This window comes from Homalodisca vitripennis, chromosome 6 (assembly GCF_021130785.1).
Source record: "Homalodisca vitripennis isolate AUS2020 chromosome 6, UT_GWSS_2.1, whole genome shotgun sequence".
NCBI lineage: Eukaryota > Metazoa > Arthropoda > Insecta > Hemiptera > Cicadellidae > Homalodisca > Homalodisca vitripennis.
This window is the reverse complement of record NC_060212.1, coordinates 115,835,865-115,862,122: the sequence shown is the minus strand read 5'-3', so window position 1 is coordinate 115,862,122 and position 26,258 is coordinate 115,835,865. Positions and strand designations below refer to the sequence as shown.

The 26,258-nt window shown below is 32.5% G+C and overlaps 1 protein-coding gene across 7 annotated transcripts in view; it reads right to left on the bottom strand.

The window, feature by feature from the left end:
- LOC124364768 (chromodomain-helicase-DNA-binding protein 7) overlaps positions 1-26,258 on the bottom strand; it is a 97,064-nt gene that overhangs the window by 44,030 nt on the left and 26,776 nt on the right. For 6 of the 7 annotated variants that reach the window (XM_046820497.1, XM_046820500.1, XM_046820499.1 and 3 more), the window contains exons 2-13: positions 20,945-23,244; positions 16,117-16,245; positions 10,208-10,545; positions 9,735-9,899; positions 8,859-9,167; positions 8,344-8,440; positions 7,299-7,466; positions 5,603-6,031; positions 5,245-5,469; positions 3,431-3,558; positions 2,107-2,295; positions 1,049-1,280 (exon numbers count right to left, since the gene is read on the bottom strand). In XM_046820497.1, coding sequence (XP_046676453.1) covers positions 1,049-1,280; positions 2,107-2,295; positions 3,431-3,558; positions 5,245-5,469; positions 5,603-6,031; positions 7,299-7,466; positions 8,344-8,440; positions 8,859-9,167; positions 9,735-9,899; positions 10,208-10,545; positions 16,117-16,245; positions 20,945-23,155 — 4,620 coding nt within the window. In that variant the 5' untranslated portion in view covers positions 23,156-23,244. The remainder of the gene's footprint in view (positions 1-1,048; positions 1,281-2,106; positions 2,296-3,430; positions 3,559-5,244; positions 5,470-5,602; positions 6,032-7,298; positions 7,467-8,343; positions 8,441-8,858; positions 9,168-9,734; positions 9,900-10,207; positions 10,546-16,116; positions 16,246-20,944; positions 23,245-26,258) is intronic. The other variant, XM_046820501.1, reaches the window with a different exon arrangement.

The window sequence follows — 26,258 nt, the reverse complement described above, 5'->3', positions numbered from 1 at the left end:
GTTAAATAAATTCTGAAATTTTTTGACGCAAGTCCATTTTTTATATTCCTAAGTTTAATTTTATGGTAACTTTGTTATTTTATGCTAATTAGGCTGTTTTCAAAGAAAAATTACAAAAAAGTATGTTGATAGCGTATTGAATAATCAAACTGTGAACTTTTTACTGAAACCTTGCAAAATGCCTTCGAAAGGGCTGGCACTTTTAGGTGCACCCACTAGAAAAATACCTGGCACTTTTCAGTACACCCACTCAATAAATACTTGGCACTCAAAGGGTTAATAAAAGAAGAAATGTTCTACTTTAGAGTTCTTCTATGTCTAGAAAAGAACTAAACTCCCATCTCAGAAAAGGTAAGCATGTTTTTGTTACCTTATCCTCTCATTTAAACCACATTTAATGCCTTTATCCAACATAAATACTCTAATAATAAATAAATAATTTAAATAATAATTAGATACATATCAGTAATAAGACACATAGTACAGTGTAATAAGATGGAATGTTATTAAACTATACAGTACTCAATCTACACATTTACGGTTACACAAAGTCGTACATTTTATGTATTTCTAGAATCTAGGATTCTATTGAAGAGCTTTTAAATACATATTCTCCTGGGCTGAATAACAAATTTCATTCAAATGTAATTTTATATCATTTGTTACATTTTTATTTCAAGTTTTACTAATTGTGGTTCACTGACGAGGTACCTCCCCTCCATTTACTTCGCTGGACCTGGCATGAAAGGGTGACAGATTGCAGTAGTGAGTGTTATAGGTAATTTAGTATTTTACTTCCTTAAACTGTAATTGACTATGTTTTAAAAATCTTGTACCCAAAAATGAACAAACTTGAAATGATTTATTATTATGTATACAAATAAATAACGAGTTACTTTTCAAAGAGAAAATCTTCTTACATTAAGGTGTAAATAAAAGAAATAGTTTTAATTTTCAAAGGGAATCTACCTACTATCATTCTGAACAGCCCCCTGAATTTAATATATTATTTTATATAAAATATCAACCTAAAACAAAATATACATACCAAGTTGAGAGTTCTAAGGCCTTCTAGTAATTTGCAGTTCCTATTTTTTAACCGATGGGCTTCATCTATGACACACAATCTCCAGTGGAACTCTTTCAGATCATGAAAATCAGTTATGATGATTTCAAATGTTGTTATTAAAACATTAAACTTTGGTAAATCTTTCAAAACGTTGCCTTTCTCACTTTTGTGATACATTTCATACTCTTGAAGCATATTTCTGCTGGCAGATCTGAGATAAAACCAAAATAATTATGCATACGTTAACAGAATAAATTTTCAAATTTTACATAATAAACTAAATTAGAATAGAAAATTGAATAACAGCTCTTTATACACATAACATATACCATAAATTAATTAAAATTTTTTCCATTATTGAGTGAAAATTAGAATACTCATGTAACCAAAAACTATTGGATTGCCCTATTTGAATTGCACAGTACTGAAAAATTTTAACACTTCACATTATGAACGACAAATTAAATCTATACAGAGGATTAAATTCAATTATATAAATATTGGTAAGTAATTTGTAAGAATAAATTGTTGTAAGTCTCAGTTATTAGAAATGAAGCCTTTACATAATGTCATTTTAAAGGTTTTTATTGGCATCTAAAGAAATAATCAATACTTAATGTCGTCTTTGGTAAAATTTAAATAATATGTTTTCGTTTTAGTAATTAAGTCTTAAGTTCTATAAAAAAGTAGGTTACATATACAGGAGCAAAATTTCTTAGATCATTGCCAGATATGATCAGAAAACAACATTAACAATACATACATTTATATCCATGTAATAGAATGATTGTATAGTACCTAAGACCTAGTTTTAAGAACACATTGTAATTAGAAATTACAAATGGCACGATTTATTATACACTGATGTACATTTTGTCTGTATAAAGCTATTTGAAACTGAAAATTTGTCTATAAACATCTGCTGTGTTAATATTTGAATTATTTTGGTCTACTTTGACTTGTGTGCATTATTAAAAGCACAAAATACATTTATCAAGTACCATAGTAAAATGCAGGATTAGTGAAAAAAAACTTACGATCCGTGATAAACTATTACATTCAGATCAGTCCAAGCTTCAAACTCCCGTTGCCAATTGGGAATGGTGGAAAGTGGAGCAATAACAAGGAACGGTCCACGAATTCCATATTCATAGACGGCATTAATAAATGTTAAGGACTGAATAGTCTTGCCCAGACCCATTTCATCTGCCAGGATACAGTTGCGCCTGAAAAATATATGATTTTAGTTCAAGATAATACAAATTTATTTAGATAATAATTAAAGAATATTATTTTCATTAAAATATTTAGTAATTACGTATTAAGACAGTGGTTGTGACGGATTCCTCTTACTAGTGCTTATGGCATAAACTTTACTTAGTGTGTACTGGCTTCTACGTTGTAAGCCGCCAATAATGGAAAACAAACGGGGAAGTAGGACTTTGGACATCCACCATCGTTATATGTTAATAACCGAAATATAACAATGTTACACATTTTTGTAACATATAGCGTTGGAAAATGTCCAAAATTCTACTATTTTTTAAATCATCCATCGTCAATAAAAAAACTTTAAACAACAAAATGGATAAGGATGAAAGTAATCTACAGAATAAAATATTTCTTTACAAAAATGTTATAAATAAACAATTAGCTCTATACATCACAATAAATAGTTTTCAACTAACAGTTAACTGTTTATATAGTTTATTTATTTATTTATAATTTTATGGCCTACATTGGACCACTTTAGTCACTTTATATTTTCTAGTCTTTCTTCTTTTATCCACCCAATATTTCTTCATCCTCTCCGAGTGTAATTTCCTTTCCTCCTCCGGAACCACTCTTCCTATTCGTTGTTTGTTTCTTTTCAGCTGTAGTGTAGAGTGTTTGTCATTTAATATCTTTAATGTGTTTGTCTTGTGTTTTAAATCCTCTACTGTAATTTGTAACTCTCTCATATCTTCTTTTAATTCTGTAATCCAATTAATGTCACTTTTACTATACCACAGTTTTTCTACTATTTTCCTGCTAATTCTATTTTCAGGTGTTCTTAACGAATGCCCCAGGAATGATATTCGTTTCAAACATATATATAGTTATACAAACACTATTTTTTTTTATTCAGCAAAGCTTCTACATGAATATTTTAAATTAATTACAGACCACTAGAATAAAAAAACTGTTGAGAATAATTTGGTGTAAATAATAATCGGAAGATTAGAGCTAAAGAAACTAATTTTGTATACTGTCTAGTAATAAATTGCATATTGGGACTCTAAGAGGACTTGGAAAGAATTCACACATATACACTCATTGCTAAAACAATTCATTAATAACACACCATGGCTTCTTACTTACCCATTATACCATGAAAATAACAGCCAGTTCAAGCCTTCCAGTTGATAGGCCCTCAACGTATTGTCGTTTTTGAAAACGGGTGATTCATCTAATTTCTCCCATTCAGCAGGAGTTGGCTTTTTCTTGGGCTGTAACATTGGGGGGGAAATAAGTGAGCTACTTCAGTACAATATCTATAATAAGTCAAATATTGGTCAGAGTCTATGATACAAAATTCATGTCAATATTTGTGCAAGTGACAACTGCATTAGTTAATTAATTTTCAAAAATTATAATTTACAGATTTTGACCATGTTATAGGTAACATTTATTTGATAAATGTAAGCAATAGAAGATGATATTTTAATCATACAGGTACTGATTTATGATACACTGCCCAGTCATATTATGATGGTGTAGTATTCTATCCCGATAATTGGGAGAATAGATATGAAGAGAGACCTTGAAGGTGTTACTCTTTCTTAGTGATCTTGGTGTACACATTAAGCCTTTTACCAAGATAGTAGAAACTACACTGAGTGCAAAAAACACTGATCTGGTCACATATCGGGATGACCCAATGGATGTTCAAGAGTGGTGTATCACAAACCAAAAATGTTGAGATATTGTGAAAGAGGTAACTATATACATTTAGTTTAATAAGGTGGTTGGAATAGGTGGTGCTTCCTAACGTTTAAAGGCTCTAACAGCAAACATATATATGAAGGTGAGTCTTTCCTCTACCTACTTTCATGGCTGAAATAGTGCCCGCGAACACCCCCCTTATGATGGCTACAGCATGGGATCTCAATAGGATTCCCTCATGATGGCTATAGCATGGGATCTCAGTAGGGTTCCCTCATGATGGCTATAGCATGGGATCTCAGTAGGGTTCCCTCATGATGGCTATAGCATGGGATCTCAGTAGGGTTCCCTCCAGATGGCTATAGCATGGGATCTCAATAGGATTCCCTCCTGATGGCTATAGCATGGGATCTCAATAGGATTCCCTCATGATGGCTATAGCATGGGATCTCAGTAGGGTTCCCTCATAATGGCTATAGCATGAGATCTCAATAGGATTCCCTCATGATGGCTATAGCATGGGATCTCAATAGGATTCCCTCATGATGGCTATAGCATGGGATCTCAGTAGGGTTCCCTCATGATGGCTATAGCATAGGATCTCAGTAGGATTCCCTCCAGATGGCTATAGCATGGGATCTCAATAGGATTCCCTCCTGATGGCTATAGCATGGGATCTCAATAGGATTCCCTCATGATGGCTATAGCATGGGATCTCAGTAGGGTTCCCTCATAATGGCTATAGCATGAGATCTCAATAGGATTCCCTCATGATGGCTATAGCATGGGATCTCAATAGGATTCCCTCATGATGGCTATAGCATGGGATCTCAGTAGGGTTCCCTCATGATGGCTATAGCATGGGATCTCAGTAGGGTCACTTTTATTTCGTTCCCAATATGAGTTCTTGTTGAAGTCCCTCTTAGTACTCAGCAATTTTGGTGCAAGTGCTTAAAAAACACAATGCAGGTTTTGGCACACATTAATTTTTTTACTCTGATCCTCAGTGGATTGAATTCTGAATATTCTGAACCATTAAACGAGGAAGCAATAACATTAACAACTAATGGAACAGAGAACAAGATTTGGAAAATCCCCACCAAAAATGCTAGTATTAAACCAATGATATAATTTATAACTCATTTATTTACACATCTAGCAAGATGGTCTGAGATAACCTACATATCGTAAATACATTTGACAAATATAATTAAACCGGAAAATGAAGTGAATTTTTACAGGCAACTAACCTTCCACTGGTCTTTAGGTGGCAACTTGTTGAACTTGTGATACTGCTGTATTTTGATCGGATCAATATCTTCTTCCAGCTCCCAAGTGCTGTCCTCGTACTGTAAGGATCTCCACTTCACGAGGTAATGTTTGATGGACTTCCCAGTGTTGGGGTCTGTGTGTTCGGCCATGTCCAGCACCCGATCCACCTCCACATAGTCGGGATTGAACGGGTCTTCCTCCAACTGTCAAAACATTTTCCAGCTCTATCAGTTTAAAACTCTTTATACTATCATAGTTTTAATAGATCAATCGGTTAATAATTTCAAACAAAAATGAGCTTTACATTAATTTTTGCGACTACAAATTACTACTTACGTTTTCAAATATATTTGCATGATGAGCCATCTTCTGTTTAAATCTTTTTAACTTTGCTGCTATCCTTTTATCACCTTTGTAGAGTTCATCTTCAGTTTTCCACTCGCAGTGTAAGTATGAGAAGTTGCGATACTTGACGTAATACTCTTCTACTTCGACAAACTTGTTCTGGGGATCCCCACTCTCGGGAAGAGGTTTTATATCGGCGTTCTGTTCCTGATTCTGCTGCACAGACGGCATCGGCTGGGTTTCCTCATTCTTCACATTTTCTTTATCTTCACTCTTATCAGCCTCAGCCACCTCCTGACCTTCAGGAGGCTGCTCACTGGAAACCGCTGCTTGTAGTTTTTGTATGTCTTTCATTTCCCTTCTTCCCTTTCGCACAGCTAGGATGTACTGGACGACCATAGAATCTTCATCTGTTGTATTCTACAACGACAGAAATTTAGTTAGTAACTGTTCTATTTTTACTTTCTTTAGATCCTACACAGTACGAGAAAGTATTGAGGATGATAAAAAAATTAACTTTGATTTTTAGTTCAAATATTTGTTTTGGAATCTCCTTCCCAAGTAGCGTTTCTGGAGGGTATTCACCATCAATATTTGTGTGTATAAGAGAATTAACTGTAGTAACGATTAAGGTAATGAATTAAAAGTTATTGAAATGCAATTAAAACATAAAAGTCCATTTAACATTTTAATATAAGTGGATTGTTTATTATTAGATTATTCGGTCTAGTTTAACTTTTAAAACGTAATAAATTATGATTTTGGTATTAAGAAAGACGAATACACAAAATTGCTACAGTATTTCAATGAAATATTTACAATTAAAAACCAATAAAAAGTAAGTATGATATAGACAATACTTGCAGTAAAATCTTTGGAGAAAATGTTTAGTTTTGAATTTGTTTAAAACATAAACATGTGGCTATAACTTCAGGGATTTTGGATATTAAAAGCACCAAGATTGTAGGCATAAGCCATCTTTAAGTGATAAAAAAATAAAAGTCATACTTAAAAATTAATACCAAATATTTGTGATTTTGTAGTAATTTCTGACGACAATTTGGAAATTCACATATTCTGGTACCACATCTGGTTATGTAGCACAATTGTAAACTTGGAACTTAGCAGAAAGACATAAATAAACAGTAGTAAGAAATAAATTCTCAAGCAGAAGAATATACCATTGTTCATCATTGTTTACAACATACCTTTTAGTGGGCAAATTAATATAATAATTAAATTACTGTGCAACTACTAACATTACTGTTCAATCAAAAGTGTTATTCCAATGTCTACTTTTAACCCCTTTGCTGTCACTATGTAAACACGGGTGAACTTTTATTTAGTTTTAAGTACCATGAATGTATTAACATATTTGCAATAGCTCCCTGATCATGTAATGCCTGACAGTTTTGACTACAGTAATAAACCAGAATCTTTAGAATGTCCGTGGTTTCAGGTTAACTCTCTGGTCCGTTAAAATCTTCCAGGTGTAATCAATTTCCAGGACGCTATAAATATAAAATTTGTTTAATAATTCTTTTTCACAAACATAGAATCTGAAGAAAAGAGAATCACAATTCATGGTAATTATTTTTGGTTGCCACTTATACGAAAATTTAGATTAATCTTGATTATACATTTACTTGTGCTTAGAGTTGGCAAAGTCACGATGCAAGACACTTACGATGTATACAAAATTCGGTTTAACCACAGGGCCATCAGCAGAATCAGGGGAATGTTGCTTGGACAGATCCAGTTTTGGCGATGACTTGCTTGAGTCATCATCAGACATGGCCAACATGATGTCATCAACATACTTTTTCCGCTGAGTGTTGCGGGCTGATCTTCGTTTCTAAAAAATATAAAAATATTCTTCATAATAAAACTGTATCTAACAATCAGACAAAAACTGATTATCTGACGTAAATTTATAAAGAAGGTACTGTTATGAGCAGTCTCAGTTAAATATAGTTTAAGAAAATATTAGAAGCAAACCAAGACTATTAATTCAAATTAAACGTATTGCCTCTGTACTAAGTTGTTACACATGTTACTAGCTCGTATCATCATATTCAAATATCTCTCATTATAATACGTATTTTGTTTTATTAGATAATAACCTCAAAGAGTTAATATTCCCACAGAAAAATGTAACAGAATATTACTAACAATAGAAATGATTGCTAAAAATGAAACTATGAACATGTCATTACCATTTAATGTTAGTTATAGTTATGATAGTTATTGTTGGTCACACACAAGGTGTGTGATTTTTATCAATTTTTAAAATTTTAAATATGCAGTAACCGTAACTTTTCGTTATAAAAAAATATATATTACACTGCACATTTTATTTAATATGCAGTGTATTTGTAATGAACATAATCTATAATTACATAATTTATATAAGATCACTAAACATTATAAGGTACAAACAAATGTTGAATTACTTAGAAAATCAAAGTCACTTGTTGCCTCCGAAAGTTCAGAGCGTTGTGTAATCAAAATTATTACAATTTGAGAAAGCAACCACAGAGACCATTTAAAGTGGTAAACAGCTTTGTCATATAAATTCAAGAGTTTGATTTGAGACCAATAATGTAGCCTTGGTCAGTTTTTCACTGTATTCTATTTTGTTTTATTGATACACAACAATTGATTAGAGAACTGTGTGAGTTTTAAAAAACAAATCAATACTGAGGATTGATATATCTGTAATTAATACTTACATTGCTGTCTTCGTCTGAAGGAACCATGTTCCCATCCTCACCATCTGATGCATGAGTTGTTACTTTGCTTTTCTTTCTTTTCAAGTTTGAATTTGTCCTAAAAAAATACGAACAATTGTTTTATTCAACTTCATACCTAATAGTATTTTACCAAAATGAAATTAGGCTCTTTTTCCCTTTATACAATTTTTCAGCCAAACATACTGCTAAACATGATACACCACAAACAGCTGTAAATTGATACAATGTAGGTGGTTGTTTCAATGTCATTATACAGTATATAATGTATCAAGTAAACAAAATGCCTATTCTAAGTATTGCAAAGGAACAATCAAATGTTTATTAACTCAGTATTAAAATTATTCATATCTAGCTAAATCCATTGAAGTAGGTGCAATTGGTTTTTGTTGGAATATAAAAAAATCTACTTCTTTGTATTTCATCAAACATCCAATACAATGTTTAATCACAATACTAAACATAATTTTATAATTAATTACACAAAATTAAATTACTTGGCATTTCTAGTAGATCTTGCTTTGGACCGTTTTTCTTTTTCCTTTTTGCCTTTTTTGGGCGATGGAGAAGATTTGAGAGGGAGTGAGCCATCATCACTTTCAGCGTCTACAGGATCTTCTTCCTTCACTGTATCCGTTTCTTCCTCCTCTTCAACAGGTTCACTCTCAGTTGGTTCTTCTTTGAGTTCATTTTCCTTCTCTAAAGCCTCTGCCAGAGGCAAATCATCCAAAGCTTGATCTTCTTCATCTGCCATACTGGGATCCTCCTCCTCTTCTTCTTCTGCCTTCTTTTTCTTGGGAGATTTCCTTTAAAAATAAATAAAATGTTTAACTTACTGTTGTCTTTGGCACTAATGTACTTGTAAACATTATTATTAAAGCTTATAATTCAACATAATTGAAACTGAATATAATTAACCATTTTTTTGTACCACGATCCATCTCTTGATGTGAAACCAGAATTAATACTACTAAACAGTTACTGCCAAAGCTCAAAATCCGCATGATTGTTTTCATTGTGACCAAACATCAGAATATTCTCTTAATTGATAACATAAATAATACAGTTCTGTAAATTCAGTTTTCTATTATAATGCTTTTGTGGTGGAATTAAAAATTCGTTCTAATGATTATAAACTGCCTCAGTTTTAATACTTCTTGACTGAAGATGATTACAAAACAAGACCGAAATAAAGATTGTAATTGTGTCAGCAATATTTTGACACAGTGTGAACAGGGAAAATAAGATAAAGTCAATGTAAACCAATTTCATTATACATATCACCAAACTACGTAATATGTTTAAATACCTTTAAAATGACTATTCTCCTTGAATTTTGTTATTCTTTTGTATGAAGTTATTCTTTTTCTTACCTTTTTCCCTTTTCACCCGACTCAGAAGCAACTTTAGGTTCACGTTTCTTTCTTGGCGTTTTAGTTTTAGGAGTTTTTGGTGTTTTAGCTTCTTTGGGTGGTTTTGGTTCTTTAGGAGGTTTGGGTTCCTTAGGTGTTTTAGGCTCTCGTGGTTTTCTCGGTTTCCTGCAAAAGCACAAGCTTCATGAAATCTAAACAATAACACACAAAACATTTTAAACAAAGCATGCATATTATAAATTGAAAATATTGTGAGCTTTTTGGTCAAGTACAAAACTGATAAAATTAAAATTAAACCATAGAAATTACATTTAATTCATGTTGTATGTAAAGAAGGCTTTCTCCATTGTTTTTGGCCATGATTCCTCTAAAATAAAATAGTGGCATGTGAAAATTTAGAAAAATAATTGTCAAGTCAAAAATAATGTGCCAAGTTAGTAAAATAACTTTAAAATCAATTTCAAAATTAATACCTAGGAGATTTTGCTTTCTTCAAGCCTTCCCCATGCAGGGGAGGAGGCGGCTCCTCGTCCTCGGTAAAGTTGAAGACGCTACTCTCAGGAGGAGGAGGTGGCGGCAGGTTGCATGGCTCCAACACAGGAGGTTGGTCATCCATTTCCTGGCCCATTGCCATCCCGGGATTCCCTGGAGGCTCCATCATCCCTCCATCCATCATCGGCATTGCCATGTTCTCCTGGAGCTGAGGTGGAAACATCATTGGGGGCTGTTCGTTCTTCTTGCGACTCTTCCTAACTTTTGGAGTACCGCTTCCTCTTCCCCTCCCTTTCCCTCTTCCTCCCACACCAGGCATCTAGTGAACATTGTTTTTTGTGTTAAAAATTAATATACAAACTACAATCACAAATGTATTAAAAAAGTGGTAGAAAAATACTTGCCACCACAAAACAAAACCCTGAAAAACCTTAGCATGTGACACACTGCAGCCAGAGTTATTTGCATTAGCATTCAAGCCCCAGTGTGAGAATTAAAAATATTATTGGTAAAAAGTGTTTGGCAATTAAATATATTCTTCCAAAATAAATTATTATTTCCGTCATTTTCACTTTCCAACAATAATCTCTAGAGCCATTTACAAACCTAGTAGAACAAAATATAGCCATCTGTGCTCATTCCAGATGTTTTTTGTATTACTGTGAGAACAACAAGATAAGAAGACTACCATAAATATAAAACATTACTGTTGTTAATGCCAAACGCAGAATTGAGGATAAAGCAAATGCACCTATCAGCCTCTGGTCCACTGAAAAGAAGCAAGCGCACGCAGCATCTATGGCCCACAATGCAATAACAACAATGCAATGTAAAGACATATCTACATTTGTCACTGAATAACGACTTCCAAAACAAAGTAAGCAAAATTATTTAAATAAAAAAAAGTGCCATACACAATATTTAGTGGATACTACAAAGAAAAATGTGTACTACATAAAAATAATTTAACCTTGCTATTATAATAACAATGAATATGAAGCAAAATAACAAATTTGTTTTAAATCAACCAACTGACTTTAACAAAGGAATTAATAGTCAAAAGTATAACAAGTATGGTTGCTTTTTTAAATATCCTAAATTTAGTTTTATTAAATAACAACAAACAAACTAACAACAACTAACTGTTTGAATATACACAGATCCTTTCAAATAAGTAACATAAAAAGGATATAGAGGTACCAAGTAATGGCCAAAACCAGACACAATGTCTAATCACCTTGCTCAAACTGCTTCCACCTTAAAATACACACTATGGATACTGTTGTTGGGCATTTAATACATAAAAAATATAATAATCATCAGAGTGTTTTAATTACTTATTTTGTTATTTACTAGGCACAAATTTAATAATATCAATAACAATTACAAACAAACAAACAAGTCTTACTCACACTAAAACCGTTTTAAAATGTTGAAATTAATAATTTAGGTATCATACCAAAAACATACACAATATTTTTTAACTAGACCCCAAACCAAGAACAAACACAATATTTTTTTAATAGACTTTGATGATAATCAGCTAAAAATACAACACAACTTTAAAATATTTGTAAGTGATCAATTACACATTCTTCTGAAATAAGTTTTCCCTTTTCCAGCCACATTTGAGTTGGATATTTTTGCTCCAATGAGCCTTATTTCTGAGACAGTCAAATGCAAATTCCTTACAGATTCGTATAGGCTAAATTTAGTGAGCACAATTCGGAATCACACCAAATACAAATAGGACAACATTTTTAGAACAGTCCTGCAAACTAAGGAATGGCTACTTCAATTAGTAATTTTATTCATATGGTCATTTTTCCCTCCCTTGGCGGTGATTTTTAAGGGTTATTCATGCAACTGTGACTGAATTCAAAAGGCCCACTCTTCTCTGGTTTTTTAACGACTAATCCAAGTAGTTTTATTAATATTTGTTAAATCACTCCTATCTTCACATTTATAAATAAAGGCAACACGATTGTAACAGTAAGACCTTGGTTTAACATTATTTAGGTAAAAGAATAGGATTATGAAGGAGTTAAATATTCTGTTTGTATAATTGGTTAATTTTGTGTTTTGCCAATAACATTTTATCATTATCATCTGTAAATTTGTACTATTTCCACAGAAATAATCATTTAAATAACTGTTTTGTTCCAAATAAGCAGATTTATATTTATTTAAATTGATGTTGTATAGCAGAATTGTTTCAAAACCACGAAACGGAAAAAAACAGCGTTTAGCATTGTGTTGAGACTGCTGCCATGGACAGATGTTTTGTGGTATCAAGCGAGCAACTCTCCATTCATATGTTGCTTCATGAATGTCTACGGTCAAAACACTTTCAGTACTTGCCGTACATACGCTGTTGACTTTATTTTATAAATTGTATACTTCACTATTGCTACAAATAATGAAGGACTTCATATATAATAGATTCGGAAGTCTCTATAATGGCTTTTTTGTATACTTTTCCTTCCTCTATGGTTTGTGAATTCCTATCACTGAGACAATTTCTGTTCTGGCAACTAGTGTAATGAACAAACGTAGTTTGGTTTAAAATTAATTTGTATTTTTAGATGTTTTACATGGGATAACTGTGTTTTTCATTTTAGTAAAAACACTAAAAAGTATATAATTGCTTCTGTTGTTCTTTTTGTTGCATTTTAACACTGTCAATTCTTTTGAAATGAAAACATATTAGTTTTTAGTCTTGATATTGCTATTGCCCCGATAAAGGTTGTAGGAACACGCAGTTCTAACAATTTTTTTGATTCATTGTTCTAGTAGAGATAGAAATATAGAAGATTGTAATACAGAAATATGTACTGAAAACATTGTTATGACATCTTTTCAAGTCCAGTGCAAAACATTGTTATGACATCTTTTTAAGTACAAGAAAAGTGTCTGTTCTAAAGTCTTTCATTGGCAATAGATCTAGCAGTGGGAAGCTGTAATATATTTTGGGCCAATATAACAATATCGTGTTTGATTTTATATCTCGAAAACATGTATAGAAAATGAATACATATTTCTCTTTTTTTTTGTATAGAAATATGAATTTTATTTATATTTGTCTCGCCTTATACAACATCGCTAAAAATATCTATAAAACTTAAATTCAAACAAGAGATTTCGTAAAAAACGGGTATAACATTTTTGTTTATGCACAGGACTATTTTGGTGGGCTATGGATGTATGTTTTACATGAGGGAAAAAAACTTTTGTTTCGTGTCACGGAACACTACACCACATACACGTTTGCTCTGTAGCCGCTAGGAGCAGGACTATCGCGACCATTTTGAGTCAGTGTGTTTCTCTATTCAGTTCAGTGGCTATTCAGCCATGCTAGTGAGATGTTACTATTGCTCCTTGTTAACCCTTCAACGCGTTATTTTTTTTTCATGGTCATACTCCCTCCTGCGTTGATTTTTCTGGCGGTTTTTTTAGAGATTTTGTGTTTTATAAATAATATAAGCAAATTACCCAAGTTTATAATTATTTTATTATACTTCTATGTTGTTAGTGTTTAAAATTAGCTAAAATTAAACAAAATTAACCTACTTTAGGTTAATTTCCCTAAAAGCTAGCTAACCTACAAACCATCCCCAACTCATGTTTATAAAACACAACAAATTGTTCCTGTCAAAACGGGATTTCCTTCTTCAAAACAATATAGTTAGCTTGTAAAACTAATAATAATAACTAAACAAAGGAACGTAAAACACACAAAAATATGTCAGTTTGAACATAACCATCATACTAACAATGACTGTAAACAACAACAAACGTAAGCTGACAAACGATCGGCTGCACGGCAATGACGGCGTCTTGAATACAGCTGATTTCTCAGATATTTTTTTCTAAAGATCGATTTTTCGAGATATCGACTCAATTAATCGAAAGTTTGAATCTTCTCCTTTTGATTGGTATAAATTTTTCATTGAAAACATTCGATAGTCGTCTGTTACAGCTACAAAAATAACCGACTACTCCATGACGTACTCAGTACGGCAAAACGCGATCTCAAGTAAAAGTGTCATGACGTACCTAGTACGGCAAAACGCGTTGAAGGGTTAAAGTAACTACTTTCAAGGGCTATGGATGTATGTTTAAAGTATTAAAAATAAATTGATTGGATCTTTTCTGGCTAACAAAGCTATAGTGTAATTTAATCTTGGAAGAAAATTAGTATTTCTGATGATTATAATTATAATTTTTATTTAATTACATTGAGCCTTACATTACATCCAATAAAAAAAATTAATACACGTAAAAACAGATTTTAATACAAATTTTGCTGAATGAACGTCAAAACCATTAATTGACTTTATAAAAGATCAATTAAATTTAACAATGCCAAACAATAAAAACATTAGTACGAGATATGGAACAACAATAGATGGTATGTTTACAAGATATTTAGCAAGACTATTCCAGAATTTGTATTTATTATTTCCGTTATCTACCAATAATTTCATTTATAGAATATAATGACAATTAAAATGAAGTAATTATTTCAAAAATACAAAATTATAGTGAAAATAATACCAACCAAATTATAGAAACTAATATAAACAATAATAATGAAAATGTCTTAATATTTATTACTTTTTTATTTAGAAATCAGTGATCGTTGTAATATATGAAATGTATTATATGAAAAGTAAAATATATATATAAAGTTAATATAAAATATAAAAACTTTTTATGTTAAAGGATTAGTGTCTCGTATTATTTTAAAATATAAAAAATAACCTTTTAATAATTATGAAACATACTTTTTTTAAATATACATATATTCACAACCTGTCATAAGAAGTAGTCACTTCTGTTGGTCAGTCCCGCGACTGCCTTTGCATTTCTTTATTTTTTTTTACAGATTATCTTCCAATTCATATCATGTTGTAAAGAATAAACTGGGCTTTAAATGAAAAATATTAAACTGTAAATTAAAAAATATATTGCAAATTTTTTCAAACTAAAAAATCTGATTAAAATACAAAAGAATCCAAAGTTTTGACTTTCAACTAACGTAATGTATGGTACCTATAAATTAAAAACTTCCGAGCATTTTCACAGTAACGATCAGAAAATGTATACAGAATCATATTTTACTTATTTTCCCCAAAATTGTCATTCAAGAGGTGAACACAAAAATGTTACATTTTGTTGTTCAATAAACCTTAAAACAATAATACACAATTTTACGAATTTTTTCAATTTTGCTGCTTTTAAGTTACAAATGCTAACTCATCTAAAATGCTCCTTAGTATGATGTATATGAATAATACATGAATTTCCCACCAAAAGCATAATGAAATATTATACTTTGTATCCATTTTAAATACATAATTCCTTCTCAGCTTGCAGATAAGGTTCAACTTTATAACAGGAAGGTCATGGGTTTCATTGTTGAGGTGGTCATTAAATTACACTAACTGAAGTTATTCATGAGTATGAACTATTATCCATAAATAAAATAGCGTTGGCTATAAAAAAATACTTTGTTACAAAAAAAATAATTAATCCTGGACTAAAAAAGATACAAAACACCAATTTTTATACAATAATAGCATTTTAAAATAAATCTAACCATGACCTAATGTTGAACATGCAAAACATAAATTTCACATGAGGGCGAGCCTAAGGCCAAATTAATGACATGCTATATAATAATTTAAAAAAAGGGCGTAAACCTAAAATTAACAAAACCGTAGAACAAATAAATAAAACCCTTGTACACCAGCCACACCAAACGTGGTAACTATAGACACCATGGCATAGTCAAACAGAAAAAACACATGACGGTGTAAAAGAACACATGAAATTAAAAAGGGGAGGGTGGGGGTTAAAACGTTATTTGGGTGGCCCAAAATCTTACATGAAGATAGGACTCCAATGGGCCAGCATTATATATTGGACTCTGTAGTAAACATAGAGCTCCACCCATACATTGGTCATTGGCTTCATGCTGTTGTAACATATTGATCCGGTCTTGAAGGTGGGCCATCTGCAATCAACACACAATTAACCATCCTTGCCTTACCCCTCCTTCTCCATCCTTAACCATCCTTGTCTGGGGGGTTTGTGTGCTACTTCCTTGTCACTGTACTGTACTTGTTTGTTCATTTATTCACTTGACAAATACAATACTACATTCTGTGTTTAAGCAATGTTCTTGTCATTTTTTTGTTTGCTCTGTGAAGTTTATTTGTTTTCAGTTGCTAACTGTGTTCATTACTTTAAAGTCTATTCTATTCCATCTGTAAGAGATCTTGTAATATCCACTGGAAAATGTTTTATCACAATACATAAAATGTATATTGATTGAACACAAATAAATACGTACACCGTTAGCATCCAATTATTGATTTTAATACCAATATTTTTAACTATACTTGTTCATTTAATTTCCTAAACTACCATTTTACAAACAGGTTATTTACTCTTAATATCTTCTTAAATGTACTTTTTCCTTTTGAAATCACGCTGAATTTTTTAAATTCGATTTAAGATATTTTTGATATGTGGTAAACATTAACAGGTATTGTGTGAGTATGATGTACTTTATATTGTAAATAAAATTATATTCTGGTATACTTCAAATGTTTTTTTGCTAGATCATGATAAAAACAAAAAAAAAATAAAATAAAATGTCCAAATATTACTCAAACAGTAGTTATTAAATTCATCAAATATATATTTATAAAGAGCAATTTGTAGTATAAGAATTTTCATTTCCTTTTTTTATTCGTGTAACTAATGACAGACAAATTTACGTGTACATTATAATTATAAATCATAAATATATTGCCATGAAATCTTTATTGAAGTAACTGTCTCAGGTAAAAATTGATATCACTAACACTTTTGTGGACTTCTGTGGTGACAGAATTTAACCTTTGACTGGTGATTTTTGCACTGTAGTAGTGCTTTAACATTTAATTTTTAACAAAGATGTTTTATTAATGATATATAATACAAAAGAAAAACAAAATATGTCAGTATATTTAACTTTAAACATACTGAGGCAAGGCATAATTGGCAGAACATATAAGGCCAGACAATAAATTGGCAGTTCAATATTGTATACAGGTATTACTGATAGTGAATATTATTATTTTACTGTTTTTTTATAATCAGCTGATCTATTTTACTGCTCTAAAACCGTTGACAAGCCACAATAAATCAGTGAAAAATTATAACTTAAAAGAAACAGAAAAACAAACCATCTTGTTCTAATTTTAAATAGGATTTTACTTCTAATATTGTATGCTTTTGGAAATAATTCATTACTTGTGAGTTATTGTAATTCACTACTAACGTAATTCGCAACACTACAGTTATTAAGTCATGGTTTTGTAATTCTGAGAGTAAATATGCTTATGCTGTTACAGCTCCTAAACTACTGTACTTATGAATGCTAAAATAGATATTATTCCTGCATTTTAAGATTATTCGTTTATATGGTGAATAAACATTTTACAGAATGTGAAATTATTTTAATTAGCCGACTGCTGCTATTTAATATTTTTATGGTTGTTTTTTACCATACAGTCACTATATACCATTTTAATACTGTGGATAGATCATTAATTTATTTAAAAATTTAGGGTCAATCCATTTCAAATCACCCAATAAAAATAAAATTTGTTGCTCAACATTTTTAATTTGCCTAATTTTTTTATTATGAGTTCCCTATGGGTAGACAATCACAAAACACTATTTGAAAAAATTTTACAAGCCGTAGTTTTTTCCTGGCGGCCATTTTTAAAATGGCGATTTTGCAGATTTTAGTAAAATATGCGGTTCGCGAAAAGTTTAATTGCCAAGCTATTTTTAAAGATATCAGAATAATCCAAAAACCAGTGTGTTCAGAATAAAATGAACTTCAATTTGACATTATAATAATGTTTCTTTTGTGCAAGAAAGTCAGTCAAACTTGTTCTGCAAAATCTCGGAAGAAAATCATCAATTGTTACTTTTTAAGACCATAAAAGTTTAAGAAGGAAAAGAGACTCACTAGCCTACTAATATTTTATTTCTTTGTTGAAAACTAATATAACTAACTACTGAAAAAGTTTTAGCCCTGAGAATGCTCTCCTTTTTTTCTAGAGCTTTTCAAAAATGGCCGAAAGCGTAATAATGTCAATTTTCTAGGGTTAATAACTAAAAAGGGACTGAATGAAAATAAATGAAAATTTTACAGAATGTTCTTTATACAAATAGGAATATCTCATAAAAAAATTATGACTGAGACTTAACTACATTTAGAGATATACAGTATTGAATTTCAGTTAAAAGCGCTACCCTTTTTCTCGCTTGTGCGGTACCAAGTTAGCAAACAAGGGCTTGTTTAAATCATTATGTTAACAATAAACTTATATTTAATGCTCAAAACATTATATTCCTTATTTAAACCTACTTAGGATTTACAATAAAAATTATTTAAAACCAGAAAAATTAGTGACCATCTTGATCACAATACCACAACTGTGTACATATTTCAACATCACCTAATTAGTGAAATAAAGAAGATAAACCCTAATTTTGAAATGGTAATTTACTTTAGCGATGGAGCAAGCAGCCAGTACAAAAATAAGAAAAACTTCATTAATGTCTGCCTACACAAAAATGATTTCGGTTTAAAAGCAGAATGGAATTTCTTTGCCTCATCACACGGGAAGAATTCTTGCGATGGTATTGGGGGAACCACGAAACGGGAAGTTACACGAGCTTCACTTAAAAGACCTTACACTGAACATATCCTGACTCCACAAGATATGTTCAAATATTGTTGAGAAAATATTAAGTTACTGGAGTTCAGTATATTTTTGTTCCTTCAGCCGAAATCAAGCAAATGGAAACAAAACTTACAGAGAGATTTGAATGCTGTTTACCAGTGAAAGGAACAAGAAGCTATCACAGATACATCCCCATAAGTGGCAACCAAATAAGATGTTTTGTTACTTCTGCAGGCTCAAACTTTTATGATCATCAAACATCGACAATTTTGTACAAATGTATCATCTTTTACGAGTAATGACTATGTTGCTTGTATCTATGATGACAAGTGGTGGCTTGGTAAAATCGAAGACAAAAATGAAGTCAACAATGATGTATTAGTGCATTTCTTTCATCCTTCTGGACCAAAAACTGCCTTCCAGTTTTCCAAAAATGACACTGCCTGGGTGCCTGCTAAGAAAATAGTGCGAAAGGTGACTCTACTGGAACTAACAACCGTGTCTGGTAGGACACATAACATAAATGAGAAACTATGTAATGAAATATCATCTTTATTTAATTCGCTGATGAAAATTGCAGCCAACAAGTAATTGAAACCAATGTTTTAAATCTAAATGCACAGAAGAAGAATATTATGTGGATACTGTATGCAAGTGTAGTACAAAATTGTATCGGTAAGTTAAGTTGAAGAATTATGATTCTTACCTATTGTTCTCACTGTGTAAGATTATGAGTTACTATTTTAAAATATTCCTCAGGTACTAACACATATTTTTACATCATGTATTTTATAAAATGTATTTGATAATATTATATATTAGAACATAAATTTAAATGCATATACATTTTGAATGTATAATAGATCTAAACAAATTATTTTCCTAAATTGCGCAAGTGCTATTTTGTGGTTATGAGTATTGTTTATTTATACCATTATTTTTCTGGTTTTAAATAATTTTTATTGTAAATCCTAAGTAGGTTTAAATAAGGAATATAATGTTTTGAGCATTAAATATAAGTTTATTGTTAACATAATGATTTAAACAAGCCCTTGTTTGCTAACTTGGTACCGCACAAGCGAGAAAAAGTGTAGCGCTTTTAACTGAAATTCAATGCTGTATATCTCTAAATGTAGTTAAGTCTCAGTCATATTTTTTTTATGAGATATTCCTATTTGTATAAAGAACATTCTGTAAAATTTTCATTTATTTTCATTCAGTCCCTTTTTAGTTATTAACCCTAGAAAATTGACATTATTACGCTTTCGGCCATTTTTGAAAAGCTCTAGAAAAAAAAAGGAGAGCATTCTCAGGGCTAACACTTTTTCAGTAGTTAGTTATATTAGTTTTCAACAAAGAAATAAAATATTAGTAGTGAGTCTTTTTTCCTTCTTCAACTTTTATGGTCTTAAAAAGTAACAATTGATGATTTTCTTCCGAGATTTTGCAGAACAAGTTTGACTGACTTTCTTGTACAAAAGAAACATTATTATAATGTCAAATTGAAGTTCATTTTATTCTGAACACACTGGTTTTTGGATTATTCTGATATCTTTAAAAATAGCTTGGCAATTAAACTTTTCGCGAACCGCGTATTTTACTAAAATCTGCAAAACCGCCATTTTAAAAATGGCCGCCAGGAAAAAACTACGGCTTGTAAAATTTTTTCAAATAGTGTTTTGTGATTGTCTACCCATAGGGAACTCATAATAAAAAAAATTAGGCAAATTAAAAATGTTGAGCAACATGACCTGGGTGATTTGAAATGGATTGACCCTTAGTGCATTGTTCAATACACCTTCACTTGTGATAATAAATTATTTGTATTTCATATAAATTACAACTGATCTTAGCAATATATGATATTTATCTTGATTCAGTCTGAAAAAGTAAGATAGCATTATTAATAATTATGTAAGCATTGAATTTAGATTAATGTTTTAAATAATATAGTAGCATACTCACTCTAATTTGAACTTCAGGAGTTGGTGGCATGCAATAAGCCTCTTGCAACTGCTGTTGTAGAGCTGCCATCTCCTGCTGGTGACTGATAGGAGGCTGATACATGGGAGGTCGAGTTGGGTCTGGACCAGGATACATGGTGGGCTGATGAGGAGGTCCGATATCCGGTGGTCCTTGCATCATCGGAGGTTGTTCTGTAGGTGGACTCATCATATCCTCCACTTTGTTGTTAGGATACTGAAGATTGTTGTAACTGTTGGGTTGTACAGGAACCATATTACCAGTGACAGGATCTAGAGTGGTGTTGGCAGATGATGTAGCAGGAACATGAATTGGTGGTTTATTCAATTCCATGTTTGGTGAAGTCATTTCATTTGGCAATGGTGTCTGGGGAATATGGGGAGGTGATGAAAATTTTTCATGAGGTTGTTGGGGCATGGAAGGTTGCTGTTGTGGAGGAGGTGGCTGAGACTGTGGGGAAGTAGGGACAGTCTGTTGAGGAGGTGGCTGTAATTGTTGGGTGGGTGGAGGTGGTTGTTGTTGTTGCTGCTGTTGTTGTTGCTGCTGCTGCTGTTGTGGAGGTGGAAATTCACTGTTGCTAGGAACTCCACTGGCATCACTGACCACAGGTGACTGCGATTGTAGATTAATATCAGGCATTCCTGGAACATTCATGTTGCCGGGCATTTGAGGTACGGGCATAGGAACAGATTTTGGAGGTTCCATGGATCTTGACTCTTCTGGAGGCATGTAAGGAGGCATTCCCTGCTCCATTCCCATACCCATTCCTCCATTTACTGGTCTAGAAGGTGGCCAGTGAGGAGGAGTCGCTTGTGGAGGTCCTCTGTATGAAGGATAGTCAGAAGATGAGCCACTGACAGGAGGCATGACCATCTGCTCCAACTGCTGCAGTGTACTCTGCTGTGGGTACGATGCTGGCGAGGATGTACTGGTTTTGGGTGTTAAAGCGGTAGCAGGTCGAGGTGAAAGTGTAGTCTGCTGCGGATGAGGATGTGGTGATAATGTCGTGGGCTTTGCTGGAGACATTACAGGCCTCGGAGACATCTGTGGTCTCGGTGACATCTGAGGTCGAGGCGACATCTGAGGAGAGAGCTGTGGGAATGGTGCTGTGGGTGGGCGATACTGAGGCTGAGGACTTCCTTGGTTGAGAGGTTTCGGAGGAGTAGGCGCAGGTGCTGAGCTGGTCGGAACTGGAACTGATGCAGCCCCTGGATATTGAGAAGCCCCACTCACTTCAATACCGATAGGCCTGGTCATCTGTTGTTGCTGCTGTTGTTGTTGCTGCTGCTGCTGTTGGGGGAATCCCGGATGTCCCATCTGACCTGGGATCCCCTGCATGTGGTTATAAGGTGCTCCAGGTTGACTGGCGGCCATGTCAACTTGTCCAGGGTACTGAAGGTGGTGAGGAGGCATTCTGGGTGCTTGTTGATGTACATTGTAACCGGGATATCCCGTACTCCCAGGGTAAACCATGTTCTGCTGAGGGTACATGGCTTGTTGCCTCTGATAATTGCTATTGGTCCCCATACTCTGGTGAGAACTCATCATGGGTGCCATGAGTGTTTGTTGGTTACCGCCAAACTGCGGTTGCCCGAGCTTCTGTTGACTCGCTAAGGGGTTCTCTTGATGGTACATGTGCTGCTGTCTGTAGGCATTGGGGGGAGCCATCTGGCCGTAGTGCCTCATAGGACCCGGGCCCGGATAAGCGTGCCCACTGTTCCAACCTTGCAGTGTGCTGTCTGGAATGCCCTGACTCTGATCCATGCTGTATATATTATCCGAATAAGGTGCGTATTGGTTGCCTGCCGGTGGTGGAGCCCCTGCTCGCCTCATGTCGTGCTGCTGAGGCATCATAGTCCTGCCGTAACTGCTGCTCGGATTGGTCGGACACATCGCCCTGGGCGTGCTGTCGTACCCTCTGTGATTCTGGTGGAACATCGCCGGGTCGCTTTGCATATGGTTAGGTGCGGCAGAAGTAAAATCTCCACCGAACGATGCCAGCTTCTGGAGTGGGGACTCCTGATGCAGGTCAGGTTGATGCATCTGGTAAGGTTGGTGGGGGTACGGTGCGGCCGTACTGCCGGCATTGTCCCTCTGCTGAGGCGTCGGCTCAAAGTTTTCAGACCCCAAGTCCGGCAGGCTGTCCAACATGCTCCCTCCCACATCTTCTCCGAACAAATCGTATGAGTCCATAATGCACAACTACGCTAGACTGTCGAGCTGAAACGCTCTCAACCTTAAACGCGACATTGCAGTCACGTTACCAGTTCAATGGCTGATACCTGCAACAAAGAAGGACAGACCATTATGATTAACTTAGAATCTTTAATAAATTATCTTTTGAATAACAACATGAACAAAAACACTGCAATACTGCTATGTATATTTGATACCTTCAATCCATCACATATCACATATAAAACTATATACATAAAATATTTAGAACAAAATAATCTATCTGGTTAAATACTAGGAACATTCAAAAAATAAGTTTTCATAATTTCATTTAGACATCAAATTTGTTGACCCTATAAATTTAAGTTCTTATAAACATCAGTATATGTATGATTATATTAAAAAGGCTTTTTAAGATAATTAAACTTTAAATTTTATTTCAAACATTACAAATAATGAAAACTTGTAGACTTTGATAACTGGATGATAAATATGAAAATACTTTGGATGTAGACTGATTATAACGGTATATATCTGTTTAGTTTATTATTATTAATTACAATTCCACAAAATATTATAAACTATACATAAAAATTACTTTCACTCATCACTATCACACTAGTGGGCAAAATTTCATTCCGTACACTATTTTCAAGTTTTTTTTAAGCTGAGTATTTTACTTTTGACGCTTGAAGATGGTACCACTACTTTCAGCGCCTTTCAGACTACAGAATAATATCAGGTTTTTGAAGCTATTGCATTGTGAGTGCTCTTTGTCAATTTGATGCTATGTCACCAATGGTCATAGTAGGAAAAGATCCTTATAAAAACCCTAAGTTTTTAAATGTTTTTAGTGATTTGTGAACATTTGAGATAGTGACTGTTGTACCAAAACAATGTTTATAGGTGGATGAAACACAGTAATATCACGAACAATTGATGGTGTTTTTTTATTATTTATATACGTTAATGTGAATACTCTTTACATTAAAATATCTTAAAATTCATAATGTAGATGATAAAATCTTTCAATGTTATTGTACACTTGTGCTTGGTTTATAATTTTCTTATAAAAATACCGTAATGTATTAGTGAAAAATTTTGAATGATTAATTATTAGAGTAAATCTATTTACATTCAATCTAGAAAAACTGTTTTTCTTAAAAACAAAATATTTTACTAAAGTTTATAATTCTATTACTATTATATATAAATAAACACCATATAAATCATGATATATACATCAGGATTTTGACCTTGACACTTTAGAAAAAGAATTTTCACAAAGGTAATAAACTATTTTAAAACATATATTTTCCCTATTACTAAAAAAAAGAAGAAAGATACTCAAATTAGATCCTTATAAATTACCTATAATTCTTGTATAAAATATTTTGTTTTAAATAAAAGAAGAAAAGACTCGTAGATTCTTTTACTCTTTGGATAAAATTTCACCCTTGGATGGGTCTACAATAATGTTTAGAGTAAACATTATTGTACTCTCAATAATGTTTAAAGATATTATTCTCTCATATAGTACTTATAACAGAAGAATTCAATAAGTGCATATACATATAATTTATAAATTGTCTCCTAAATGTCAAATTTTAAGCAGAGCTGCAGTCTGCTTGTGTAAGCTCCGGGAGTATGTTTTTTTTGGCTTCTTGAAATTTTGATAAAATTATGTCACTTCATTAAATTTTATATATATATATATATATATATATATATATATATATATATATATATATTATGTATATTGTATAAGAGGGAATTCACTGAGAATTCCCATTCAATGTAGAAATAAATTTAATCCCAAGTATAATTTGTCTATTACTTTCTTACTTTTAGTTTTTATAAATGTGTTAAGTAATTGTATTTTAATCTATACGCTTAATATTCAATTATTGAAACACTAAAAAAAAACTATTGAATTTAAAAACAAAACTTTCATTCTAAATTTAGTGAAAAATTGAAATGAACTTAAAATAAGAATAAAACAGGTTATTTTTGACCCAATCTAATACATTACTGCAACAACCAATTAAATTTAAGATTCTTTTATTGCCCCTTTGTTTATTGCATGTAATTCATATTATGATGCCTGTTAACAAATCAGTACAATTAAGAGAAAAATGCTGTTCTCAAAACTTTTAAATAAATGTCACTTGAACTATAATTAGTGAGCCTGATAAGTTATCAGACTTTACTTGACCTTTGAACTACTTTTAATTTAAACCTATCTTTGATTCTTTAAACACTTTATTCATTTATTACTTTAACAGATGCCAGTTCTGTACAAAATGTTATGCCTCATGTTTCTTAACTGAGTGTTTGTGAAAATCAGATATACGACAATAAATTAAATACAAATTTGAAGAGAAGAATTTTTATACATGTTTAACATAAGTGAAAGAACCGGAGGCCAAGCAGTCTAGGGCGTCAGTCTATAGGGATCAAGTTAGAGATAGCAAAGGTTCAGATCTTGTCTGTAATTGTTACACTTTTTATCACAACTGTCGAACTTATACCTACACAGGCTCTCTTTCTTCTGGAAAGTTCTTCTTTTTTGTAAAACAAATAAAAAACGTTGTGTACTTTAAGGAACTTTTGATTAAGGAGGTGCTTTTCAAATCTACTAATGTTTCTTTACAATTTTGATATATGTATTGTCTGCATGTAGTTATTATATTCATTTAACAATAGCTTCCTTCTTTTAAATCTGTTGATAAAATATGGAATTGTCAGTATAAAACAAATTGCTACACTATTATACACATACAGTGTGAGTTAAAAGTATGGATACACTCTGTTTAGTTTTTGATAGATAAAGACGGAGGAATGGAACTCAAGATATCTAGGAAGTATAAGACTTTCTTCCTCAAGCCAGTACAAAGTGGCAGCTCATTGAAATTAATTACGGCAAAACATGAACATCCACATTCAGATAGTAAATAACTTCAATAGACAACCACTTTTCTTACAAACTCAAACTGTTTCACATTTACTACCTGCTGGGCAGGTCTCCGTTATCTTCCAGGTTAGATCTTATGATAAAGTAAGGAATTTATTTAATGACACTTATCCCAATCAAAATTCTGTATCTAAATCAGGAGTTCAC